The 13,932-nt window shown below is 36.9% G+C and overlaps 1 protein-coding gene across 1 annotated transcript in view; it reads left to right on the top strand.

Annotated features, from left to right (window-relative positions):
* The window catches only part of pcdh9 (protocadherin 9), a gene marked incomplete at both ends in the record, with an annotated part of 198,682 nt that extends 186,759 nt beyond the window's left edge, over positions 1-11,923 (top strand). The window contains one exon of the mRNA XM_080495975.1: positions 11,556-11,923. Coding sequence (XP_080352101.1) covers positions 11,556-11,923 — 368 coding nt within the window. The remainder of the gene's footprint in view (positions 1-11,555) is intronic.
* Positions 11,924-13,932: the final 2,009 nt, after the last annotated feature.

Raw genomic sequence — 13,932 nt, 5'->3', positions numbered from 1 at the left:
TGAAAACTCTCCGCATGTTAATCATGAGGCTATCAAGGAACCTCTATTCTAAGAGCGTTTTTTTCAATATTCAAAACTGACATTAATGGGGTTTTTTTTTGCAATAAAAATTGTTTGTTTGTTAACATATGGCAACAAATCTAAACATATCTGAGTAAACCATTATTACTGTTATAGAGGATGCACCAATCATCTTTTTTTATGGTTAAAAAGTAATAGCAGCTACAACTGATTAATTTTTAATCTTTCTTCACTAAACTCCAACAATTTTGATGGGATATTCCTCTTAAGACGGATGTGAAGTTAACCTCTAGAGTGGGACCACTGCGTAAAGAAAACAGTTTGTGATTTTTACTTTCTTCAATGGAAATACTAGATTTGATATTAGAAAAGACAGTTGTGGCTCTAAGATTTCTAAATAGGACCTTAGAGTTGATTCAAAATGAGTTATGTGAAGAACATTTACCAATTTACATCCAATTTTCTGATCAAAACACAACAAATTATCAAAGCCAGATGGTGAAAGTAGTTGTCAGACTACATGGGGTTTTAAAGCGCTACACAATTACCACTTCAGAATGCACTCGACTCACAGGTAATGATGCTCATCCTGCAACAGATTAGTATGGATTAAATATTAGAGAAATAAACAGGACTAATATTCCAGAAGTCTTGCATTTAAGTGATGGGACCCACTTCAGAAATAGAAGGATATTAAATGCTAATGTGCTTCTGTGAAACACACACTCATTACCTCACACATCATACTGTACTTTAAACTAAATAATAAAAAATAGAGCGTTATCTTAAGTTGAATATTTGAATTACAAATTGATCTGAGAATAGTATTAAGCAAGGTCTAAGGCAATGATATTAACCAGTGATCATTGAAATTATGTAAATAATAGTCATTTTTTTGACAGGCTTTGTGTTGTTTTGTTTTTTTTCCTTACCTTTTTCTTTTCTATTCTCTCTCACCTCAACTTCACTTTTCTTCTCTTCCATCTTGCACGCTCCTCTTTTCTGTCTGACCAGCCTTCACTTCCATGCGTAAGCTTTGTCTTCCTTTCCTATTTTGACTCCCTCCTGCCCTTCATCTCCTCTCATGAGAAGCTGCTGCTGGCCTCAAAGGGAGCAGTAGAAAGGATCCATCAGCCAGACTGGTATTCTCAGGAGAATGCATCCAGCGTGTTGCTCTGTTCTGCTCCGCTCACTATTATATCTATCCAACCCCAGATAGGCTTTTCTGTAGATCACAGAGCCTGTTTTCAAATTTTGCTGCAAAGCTGTATGGAGCTGTAATTCTATCCCTTGTTGGACACCAACTACCACACCACTCATACATTTCCCCAAGCTATTTGCAATGTATTTGCTCTTGGTGTGAGACTCAGCTTTATGAATACAGGTTATGTTCCCAATACTGTATATCATTATATGTATTGGTGTATACAGTGATGGATTTGTGGTCTGTGTATGTATATATGTTTTGTAGTGGAGGATGAAATGGTCACAAAGAAAATATGCAGTTGATTCATAGCAACATGACACTTATTAGATGTATCTAGAGGGTCTTTGAGCAGCAGCTGCAGACAACAGTATGGAAGTTTAAGCCCAAACAAAGCCTCATTCATTCCCAAATAACAACATCTGGGCGTCCTTAACAGCATGGATAAATAAACAAGCCCTATGGACACAAAATCTCCCACACTCAATCACTTTCACTCCCTCCCCACCCATTCCCCCTTGCCATTCTGAAGGCTGCATGTTATTGGTGTGGGACCGGCACATCAGCACTGATAGTGTGCATCCAATTAATTAACCAAACGTTATCTCATTAGTAATAGCCAGAAGACTACAGCAAATACACTCCCTCATAGTTGCAAACAACCTCTGGCCAAAAATGAGGATGATTCTCCCCTGCTCTGTAACCTTTGTGATCTGTTGATGCTGAGTAGGAGGACAGAAAGAGAGGCATGTAAATGGTGTTCGGTCAAAGTGTCCATCGTTAAACAGCCATTCCTTGTAGCTCACATTTATTCCGCGGCTTCTGCAGAATTAAACAGACCAGCCTCCAGCACACCCTAATGACACCGTATCAGGAGGAAATCTAATGGTTTCTTTGTCTTTACGGTATCTGTCTTTGTGGACATCTGCAACGTTTGAACAGTGCTGTAAGCAAAAGTCAGCACCATCTGACACAGTTCTGAATCCCCTGCATTCCTCAACACCTGTGCCTCAATGTTATTTAAAGTACTCAGGGGCTGCACCAAACACCAGCCACAGGCTATTTGCGTGTGTGTGTGTGTGTGTGTGTGTGTGTGTGTGTGTGTGTGTGTGTGTGTGTGTGTGTGTGTGATTACAGGGTGGAACCTGACTTCTTGAACATAGTAACCATGAGCAACGAGCTGCGCACAGACAAAGCAGAACCATTTCACGAGTGTGAATAGAATGGAATATGATGGGTGTGGGAGTAATACATTTTAAAGAATCACATTGCTGAAATCAAGTAGCATTTTAAAGTAGCTGTATTTTGAGTATATGTCAGATTGTATTTTTATTAAGGACAATGCATTAACATATATTTTATTAAAAAAAAGTTTGCGATGTATGGCATGGTAAACACAACAAAACTATACATAGTTTCTGAATGAAAACTTATAAAGATTTTGAATATTATTTTACTGTGATCAGAGGCAAGTTAAAAAGTGACTTTGCCAGAATCCAAACAAGACAAACTAAACAGTTAGGACCCAGTTTTAGTTGCATACATATATTTACAATACATTACCGAAGGAAATTTGTTATTACATTACAGAAAAGGTATTTCCAGCATTTAAATTTCACAGAACAAACCCGGTTTTGTGGACATGTTGTGGTCATGGAAATTCCTGGAGATTCTTGAGGCAAGATCCCGTTTTAGGGCTGAATCAGTAAAATGTTGATATTCTGCCTTGGCTCCAAATTCCACTTTCTTTGTAAACATATCGACTTTGGTGTGATGGATTTAGGCAACTGCAGGTTTGAAATCTGTGAAAATGAGTGGTAATGGTCTTGTTTTTGTATGTTGGTTTATTCTCTGTGCAGAAGTGATACTTTTTATGGGAAATACATTTTAAAGTTGTGTTTTCTGGTAAAGTAACTTTAACACAACAATGCAGAATGAAATGTTAAAGTTTAGTCAGGACACAATACATTATTTAATTATTGCAAAACACGGCATGCTGTAATTATACATTTAAATTAAATCAACATGATTCAACAAATGGATTGAGTAATTCCTGTAATTTTCAGAAAATTATTTGGAAGAAAAACTAAAGTTTTGACTGGATCAGATTGACTAGAAGACAATAGAAGTCTTAAAAACCATACAGATAGGGTTTTCTGTCCCACCTTCACTTTAAACAAAATACGAAAGGGCATATATGCACATAACAAGACACAAAGAGACTGAATATTATTTAAAAAGATCTTCTGAAGAGAATAAATGCTAAATGTGTCTTTCAAATTGCATAAACCTTTAAAACTTGGGTAACAAACTTTAAATGCAGCTTCACTTTATCCTCACATAAAGAAGCTGGTTTACCTTAGTATTGTTTTTTCAGATACTGGGATTTGATTATGTAGAATAATATATCTGAATGATTTCATTTCACACATGCTGCCTATTTTTAATATTTATGAAATAAAGAACAGACAATTTTGTTCTTTTTTGTATTTTTAAGGGCTAAGCCACAATGAAAAAATCACAAAATTGAACTATACCATGATGCTTAAGACATCTTATATCCAGCTGGTAAATGTATTTTTAAACATATATTTGAATGAGTAGATTTGATTTTAGATTTGTTTTCCTTTTTACTGGTTTTTACTTTACGTGTGGCCTCCATTTATACTTCAGGTTAATTTTCAGCATACAATTTTAAAAGCAGGTACAGTGAAGCTACCAGCTTAGATTCACAATATATTCTCAGTAAAATCACATCTCACAAATGAATTCAATTTCGAGAAGACACGTTGGATCTATTTCAGACTTATGAGTTTGTTTGTTGAGGAAGAATACAATGGTGCACATGCCCAACGGCCTCTTATCTCCAGTTGTAGTGTCATGGCGTGTTTGTGCTTATCATCTGTCCACAGCCTTTCAAGGTTTCGGTTGGAGTGGCAGGATGTCACCTGACATCCTCAGGCTTTTTTCATCAGTGACTCTTGATTAGGCTACTTGCAATTGGTGCCGTATTTCTGTGTGAGCCCATGAATGAACGCAGTATATAATTAGGAAAAATAAAAGGGGGAAGAAAAAAAATGGTGTCTGTGACAAAATCCTCAATCAACCAGCCTATTCACAATGCTGGAACATGACATAAGTTGTCACTCTGATTAGAGAGTAAAAAGTCATCACATAATGAAGCAAACAGGTGTGTTCCTGGCACAACATAATCAGATGAAGGCAGCCATTAATACGTCTTGGTGGACAGTGTGTCAGTTTAATCATAGAGCTCTATTCAGAGGTGACATTTCCATGGAAAGCCAAGCGGGTGAAAAATAAAATGAAATTAAAAGAGCGATAGCTTTTATGTGTATTGATTTTAATCATAAAAAACACTGGGGAAACAGCAGTTAAAGGCACACAAGGATTAAATACCCCAAACCACGGAGAGGAAGCTTCTGAGTTCATCTTGTAGTAGGTTATAAAACAAGTGCTCGGTGCTACTTAAATACTGTAAAAGCATTAAAACATTAGTCCTTATTTGGTACCAGTTAGTAACCCCCCCCCCAGTTGAGACTCGCCAGATTGCCTTAAGGGAGGCTGCCGAGCCCCTCTCTGATTTGCCTAAATATCACAGTGAAACCACTAACACAGTTCTAGAAAAGCAGATCTGAACAAAATGAAGACATTTTGTCTGTTCGAGTGTCTTTTCATCCTTTTTTCTTTATCTTTATCAAGAATTGGAAGTTCTAATATCTCTTTCAAGTTCCTGGACACGATGTTGGCAACTTAAATGATAGTCATCTATATTTAGAAGAGAAGTTCACTGATTTATAAGTTTTAAAACTCCAATCCAGCCTTCTCCTTCTTGTTACCCAAAACATCTTTGTAACGGTGCTTAAAACTGGATTTTCAGACTGTGACTGAATGCTCAAAATGTGTACATGCTGCAACCTTTAATTGTTAAACTGTAAAAAAGTACATACCGTTTAAAGAAACAGCACTGTGGACATTACAACACTGTACGGGCCAGATACTGCTTAATAAGAGGGTAGAGAATCTGGATCCATTCTCTTACAATGTCAAAAGTGTGTACCAGCAGGAAAGGGACTAATGGGACCAGATTCTGCCTCTTACACTGTCCTTTCAATTAAATGAACTTTAATTGAAAGGACAGTGAGCCCTACTCTTGAGCTCTGCACACTAAAGAGTAGGATTCCATGTCAGTGTGCAATAAACAGTGAGCAAGTGAAAAAAGATCCAACATGTGTGGAGTTTGGATGTTATTTAAAATGTTGGTAGATTTCAATACACAACAACATATCTTTCAAGGGTGATGCTGGGTTGTGACATCCCAGAGTACTTTGCTAATACTGACAAATACAACTATCTTTGTTTTTTATGAAATGGTGAAAAAAAAGAACACAATGGGGAAGACATTCTTAATTTTGACTGCTCTTACTTTTACAATCTTTAATTCAAGTTTCCATTTTCCCTCCTGTCCTGTGGAACATTTATCTTCTTACGAAACCATCCACATTATTTAAACTTGAGTGTTCAAATTATATTCCTGCTTGGGAATTATTTGCCCGTATTATAGCCCTGCTGTAGTCATAGAGATTTTATAACCTATGAGCCTACAACCTCAAGTGGTCTTTCAATCGGGCTTCGTCTCTGCATTTTCTCAAACAGCAGGTATACAGAGATTAGTAAGGAACATGGCTGATTCAAATTATTTTCCACTGCCCACTGGGGCCACTGATTGTTCCAATCTACATGCAAATGGTCATGTTTATTACACCAAGGGAATAGCAAGAGCACAATGTGCCCTTGATTAATTTTATACACACACACACATACACACACACACACACACACACACACATAAATTGAAATATATATATATATATATATATATATATATATATATATATATATATATATATATATATATATATATATTAATGGAAGCCATTGTGATGCCTTTATTATGATATTTTTAACTAATACAAATGCCAAATGTCACACAAATGGCAGGTCGGTAACTGGGTTCTTCACTTTACCCAGCACACCACGCACATGTGCAGAGAAGCCCTCTCACTCTACCGTAGCTCTTCTTTAACTGCTCCCCAGATGTCTGCTCAGTCATCTACAATCTCATTTAAGGAATTCATCTTGCTGTCTCCTGGGTAACATGTATTACTGCTCTCTGTGGTTCTTCATACAAGTATGATAATGTGTGTCTTGGTTCAACCCTTCACGTGCCAATTATGGCGGCCTGTTATTGTCATGGACTCTATAATCATGCAAGAGTGACTGACTACCTTTTTGGGGTTTGGGCTTTTCCCACATCCATCACAATGTATTTTCAAAGCCACAACCCAGTATTCATGCAGCCAGGCTTAGTGGAGCATAAGAACACATGTACACCTTGCTCCACCAATTTAAGTTGTGTATTCCCTTTAAAAGAAATATGTCTTTCTAATACAAAGGCTTAGGATCCAAGTATTGACAATAAAACGGGTTCATGATAGTGATGATAATCTTTTTTTTTAGTTTTAAGCTCGCCTCCGCAGATCATGTAATTCCCTTGTTTGACTTGACCTAACTTGTATCGATCCTCATTGTTATGCAGAGTTAAAAATCTAAATATGGTTACATACAAAAAAAAAAATATCAGATGTGTCAGATGGTGTTAACTTCATGAGATGTGACTTATGTTAGTCAAATTCTTATCACTTCCAACCAAATATGTGGACATGGAGAATTAAACATATGGGTAAAGAATATCTCAATACTAGGTTCAATTTGCAAAGTGTTTTTTTTTAATCAGCCTTAAGTATGACACTTAAAGATAATAAACAAATATTTTGTAAAATGCATTGTGCCAAACTGATTAAAATACAATTGCATTGCATATAACTGAAAAATATGTAAATGAACTCAAATTCTGACTGGATGCCTTTGAAAAACATTCCCAATCATGTTGCTCTCCCCTAATAACCACAAAGCATTCTTATCAGAAAAGTGGTATATCCTGACATTGTTCACGTCTAATGGCTAGTTTTAAAGAAACAATTAAAAGTTGGAAATAACTAAGAAGACTTAAGTTTAAGTTGTTTTTTTTTGTTGACATTCAATGCGACGCAATCACTGCCTGCCGAGTTGACAATGCACCATAGGTCTCAATTCATTTGTGCAAATATGCATAGTCATTTATATGGCCTTTTAATGTATTTAATCAGTAAGTACTCAGCTCGCCTACAGATTACACTCATTGAAATGAGGCAGTATAAACCAGTAGATGATTTCTGCTCTTGTCATAAGCCACCTTGCTCTCAGATTGTCTGACTGAATGAGGAAAATGAATGAGGAGAAAAACAAGTCCTTGCAGGGGTTTGAAAAGAGGCCTTTGAAATATGACAGATCCTACCCACCAGCCAATTAGTTGTTTGCGAGGCAAAGGTACAAATTAGGACAAATAGTTATCATTTTCTCTTTTAGGACCAAAAAAATAAAAATAGCCAACCAAAAAACAAACAAACAAAAAAAAAAAAAACAGAGGAATTCATTACCTATTGAAGCCTGAAAAACAAACACACATAGTGCTGGTTTCTTCTTAGGAAAGGGAAAAACACAATTCAAAGAAGACACATTTTTCATGGCAGGACTGCATTACATTTCATGAATTATGTATGTTTTTTTTCCAAATATGATTTAAACAAACACCACATAAAACTCTGAGTGCTTGATTTATAATGTCTGAATGGTGATTCATGTTCATCAGAGGAGTATCCAGATGGTCGCCATGAGCTACAGAAGAAATATGATTTCTTGTGGTGCAAAGTGACCTTCAACGTTTGTGTTGTGGTTGAGGAAGTAAGGACAGGACAGCAACATCCTAGGTGCTAAAGAGATCACCTAGGAGATCATTATTAATCAAAATCCTAATTTATAATATGAATTCTGAAACTATAAAAAAAAAAAAAAAAAATCCTGACATTGCATGCATACCTGCACCATCAAGAAAATGGCTACTCATGAGTGCCAAATGTGTAAAATATTCAAACTTTGTATAAAGATAGGGACTTCCCCTCCTGTTAAAAGATTTTTCACCTTCCAGAAAGAACTGAAAAATCTTCTTCCAAGAGTCTCTACCTTCAACAAGTGTAATTTACCATTAGCAGCTCATTTAGCACCATCTGAGAGCAGTTCAAGGGCAGTTCAGAGTGGTGTCCCTCCTCTGCGCTTTTGGTGAATTTCGAGAGGTGTTCAAGGACAGATCAGAGTAATGGTTGTCCTGATTTTGGCATTTTTGGAGTGACGTTCAAGCACGGATCAAAGTGTTGGTCATTTGTGTTTTCAGCCTTTTTCGTAGAGGTGTTCAAGGACAGCTGTGAGCTCATTCTCTTTTTTTGAGAAATATATCATAATTATAATACAGGATGCAAAATGGAGAAAAATGGGATTAAGTTGTGGCTGTGGCACAACCTGTGTGAAACGTTTTTAACATGAGCAGTGACATGTGGATTAAAAAGAGGAGTGGCTATGAGTCATCCCAAGGTTGGTTGTTCAATTCCCCATCTCACCCTGTCCATATGTCAAAGTGTCCTTGGGCAAGACAATCAACCCCAAATTGCTCCCAATGGACATTGTGCACCTTTCATGGCAGCCGTTAGTATTGGTGTGTGTGTGTGTGTGTGTGTGTGTGTGTGTGTGTGTGTGTGTGTGTGTGTGTGTGTGTGTGTGTGTGTGTGTGTGTGAGAGACAGTGTAAAGCACTTTTAGACTTTGACTCAATATAAAATATAAAAACTGCCATTGAAGACGTTTGGTCCAAAGAAAATTTAAGTAATCATCTATATCATGAAATATTGTGACAATAGAAGAGGCTCTTCTCTCTCTCTCACAGTTGAAAATGATTAAATTCAAAGAATTGATTTCTAAACAGTGCGTTGCAAACCAATTGATGTCGATGGTGCTTTCACGCTAATAACTGGTTGCAGTAGAAAAGTGTCAGACATCATAATTTATTCAAATGATTGAGACTTGACTATGCAAGAACAAAGAGAAGACTGCAGTTGGTTTGGGATGCTTAATTGCTGGATGAATATTAGGGAGCTTCACAGCAGCATAACACCATCTCTTATTTGAATATATACTGAATTTTTTTAGGCTGTGTAAATTTCTCTATGGACTCACAAAGACAACATATCTATCCTTTTCAAGATCTGCGGCTACCCACCCTTCATTCTTCCTGCTCCCTAAAGCACAGCTCATTCATATTTCAGACACTCTACTGGATTCCGCTGTCCAAGTTCCTTTAACTTGAATCTCATGTGTACTTGAGAGCCTTTGTAAGTGCAAGAAAAAAGTTGCTACCTGCTACATCAGGCAATGGACCCCCCCCCCCCCCCCCCCTCAATTTGCTGCAATAAATAATCTTCAATCAAGGGTGCCCACTCACTTTGAAGTGATTGAGGCTACTTTTGATTTCAAAGTTGTTCCCTCCGTTTCACATTTATTTTCAACCGTTTTATTACCATTAGCTTTCTGGGGGAGTATGGTATTGCTCACTGGCAACATGTTGCTCAGTAATTTTCTCTTTCTTTTTCTGTGCAACTACATTTTCATTACAAAGACGGTGGGCTTGTCCCACCCAGTCTGACAACTACTTTGGCTTCTATAGTGAATTCTGCATGTATGGGCTGTGCAGCACATTCTCTTTACTGTTTAAATCAATTGCATATGTGTCACGGTTGAATGAAATATTTCTTCTGACCTTAACTTTTATAATGTATTTAACGATTACAATGCTTCAGATTGAGTTGGGTGGGGGTGGGGGGGACAAACAAACAAACAAACAAACAAAAAAAACCTCCTTCAAAGTAAGTATGCTTTGTATGCTGTGAAAAATGACAAATTATATGAGTTAATGTTTCTCTTATGTTTAACTTATGGCTTGTTAATAGACGGAATTACAGTACAACAATAAGAAATTACTCACCCACCAGTTTATCAGTTACACCATTCATCCATCCATCACTAACACTGGGTATGTACCACCATAGTATGTGATCATGCAACGCCTCAACCAAATGCAACAACTTTATCAAGTAATACCATGGATTTTGTGATAAATATCCTTAATGCAATATGTAATGAATGTTGTGATACATGTTATAGTTTCTGTGGTTATTGCACAAAGCTGGTGGTCTTTTATTGTTTCTTTTAATATCAAATATGAAAATGTGTATTATGTTATAACTAACAAGAAATATCAGTTACATTACAATAACTTAGAATATCAACTCATTCCAATTTAAAATTATGCTATTGTTACATATGTGTAACTTGCATTATCAAAACAACACAATCAGATGGCACACACACACACACACACACACACACACACACACACACACACACACACACACACACACACACACACACACACACACACACACACACACACACGGAAACTTTATCTCCACTCAGCTCGAACTGCTTACATGTATAACCTTAACCGTGAACTTAGTCTGATACGAAAACCTAAAAAAAAATTATGATTTTCCTCACAAGGCTTTAATTTTGTTTTGATCATGTGAATATGTCAAGATATGTCGGTTCTCACCACATGTACAAACTCTATCCTTGGGGCAACTTTCCAGTGACATTTTCCTTTCTCTTGCCCTTTAGCCTGGCGTTATGCAATTCAAGCCCCACAAGGTTTGCATGCATGAAATAGAAATATCAGTCAGCACATTATTTGAAAATGTTCATTCTCTTCATAACTTGTAGTATCATCAACAACAGTAACATGTATGTTATAGTAACACCATGGATGAACATTGTATTTGTCAGTAAGGATTACACATTAAGTATTTCATTCTACAAATGTATTCCAAAATGTAGCAGATTATTATTTTACATTAGTACATTAGCATTACATATTTTACATGTCTTATATAACACAAATGTCAGTTTGTTATGCAGTCAGGCAGGATATGCTCTGGAGAGGCTGTCAAGCTATGAAAAGGCCAATACAGAAAAGCCATCACACACACACACACACACACACACACACACACACACACACACACACACACACACACACACACACACACACACACACACACACACACACACACACACACACACACACACACACACACACACACACAAACGTAAAAGTTATATAAAGTCACCAACTGGAATACATGGATCAAATGAACCTGAGAGAGAACATGCAAATGCCACAGTTTCTGTCTATTATAATGGAATTATGTGGAGGATGCTGAACAGGTTACAGTTAAAATAACTGACATCATTTTTTGTTATTTTTCCAGATGGACCCCTAGGACCACGTGGCCTAGTGGAAGCTACAGAGATGTGCACACAGGAGTGCCTTGTCCTGGGACATTCAGATAACTGCTGGATGCCTCCAACACTGGGAACATACCAGCAGCCCAAGTCACCTGTTTCCAGTTTTTCTCAGAGGGAGTGGGGTCCTAAGGACAAACTCCTCAATGGACACACTCTGACCCGCGCCTGGAAAAATGAGAGCGGGAGGTCGGAGCATTTTGGCGACAGAAAGCAGTTTGGGAGTGGAGAGGGACATTTCACCAGCAGTGGCATGGCTGATATTCCTTTGGTGAGTCTGAAGTCCTGCCAGCCGGCCTCTTGCCCGGACAGCCCGAAGGACCAGCAGCTATAAGAGGGCCATTGCATCTGTGCTGCAAGACGTCCTTCACATCCGGACAGTGTAAACAGGCCGAGCTGCTCATCTGAGAGCTCCTCTCCTGTTTTAACCCCCCTTTCTTGTTTCATCTCTTCTCACTTAAGTTGATGCTTCTGCAGTGTGATAGCCACATGTACTATGTAGGCCACAAAATAGTGCTTATGCTATGTTCTGTACAATTCAACTTTACTATGACTCTAAAGGAAACTTTTTTGTGACCCTCCATGGATTTCTTCTGTGTTTAGTAACATTTCTTGTCCACTTCATGAGCGAACTGGACAAGCGGAAGAAGGACCTTCAAAAAATGGAGAAAATAAGAAGAAATTACAAGAAAACAAAAGAAAAAAAAAAAACCTACAATGGCTGGCCGATATATACAAATATTTGTGGTGTGGTTGTTATTGAGTTGTTCAGGACTATATTAATCAACACAATCAAAGAAAATGGAATTACATTACAAAGAGTGTTGTTCTGATAACACTGTTCGTGGACACTTGTTTATTCTGTCATTGTCTGTGTGTTTGTAAATAAGACTTATTAACCACTACCATGTATCTGTAATATCCACAGTGAATAGGACAGTTCTTGGCTGTTGTCATCATAAAGGCTTGTCATCAGGATTTGGGATTTCAACTGGACAGAGATCTATAATACTGCATAACGTGTAACTTGAAGACCTTTAGACCTACCTAATTCTTTATGAACCACACAGTTAATTTTGAAAGTAAAAAAAAAGTTTCTATCCCACAATATACTGAGTGTTGCTCATATTTCATAATATTTTTTTTTCTCCAAGTAATGCAAAACCACAGGCAAACCTTTTTTAAAAAAACATTTTGTATGAAAGATGTCAGTGCTCAATATGTGCATTATAAAAATGAAAAGCTCTGAAAGCTCTCCTCTATAAACCGATTTTGAAAGTGTTCAGTACAATTGAATAGCAATATATTTGTAAATGGCTAAATGTTTTATCTAACGTTGATCTTATTACTGTATAGATTTTATTCAAAATTGTGATTTGACTGAGTGCAACTTCTCAGTAGTACCTGCAATTTATTGACATACAGTATGTATATAGATATCTATATATTATTATTATTTCAACACATTATTTTCCATACGTAAGAAATCACAGGTAAAAGTAACACTTCAATCACTGTGCCTTCATGAGGTTTCTTCAAACACTGAATTACACTTATTTAAAAGACAAAACATGTTGGCTACAAATAATATGTCTGATAATCAAATGCCTTATGCATTGAATGTTTTCTTTTTTGCCAAATTTAGGGATATAATCACACAAATGTTAAAGTATAAAATTAAGTTGTGGATACTGAAGACAAACACAAAGGCATGTGCAAATAATGGGTCAGCTGTGAAAGATACATCTGTCATCCCACTGTCTGAAAAGATTTGTTTTATTCCACAGCATGGAAGGCAAATTACACAATGGAACAGCATGCTAAACGATATAGCTCTTAAAATTACCTTTGATCATTCTTTGTGTCATTTGATTTTGTTGGAATAGTTGATTTGTGCATTAAGGAGACATTTGGTTTGTAAAGCACTTTCATATTTATGTCACAATATAAAGAAGTTAAATGGGTTGGAGTGATTTGCTTATCGCAGTATGTTTGTCAGTTGTGAGGGTGTTTTGACACCACAGATACTGAAACAGTTAATCCTTGTTGCTACTCTACAGGTATACAGCTACTGCAATAAATGTTTTAATTATGTGTATGCTTACTTTGTGTGCCGTATGATCGCCCCCGGGATCTGTGTCTGTTTTGTCAGCTAAAACACTTTAACCTGACTAATTTCACACACAAAAAAGAAACAAAAGAAAGAAACACATGAAAACCCCAGCAATTTATTTTGAGAGCACATGGCAACCATACAAACAGAAAGTTTAGAAGTGGTTTTGCCTCTCATAAAATAACACAATCCGTCATTTGTCCTCAATAGTTTAAGTCCTACGGGGCCAG

This window comes from Blennius ocellaris (assembly GCF_963422515.1).
Source record: "Blennius ocellaris genome assembly, chromosome: 1".
NCBI classification, from domain to species: Eukaryota; Metazoa; Chordata; class Actinopteri; order Blenniiformes; family Blenniidae; genus Blennius; species Blennius ocellaris.
The sequence above is the reverse complement of the archived record's forward strand: the minus strand, read 5'-3'. Positions and strand labels throughout refer to the sequence as shown.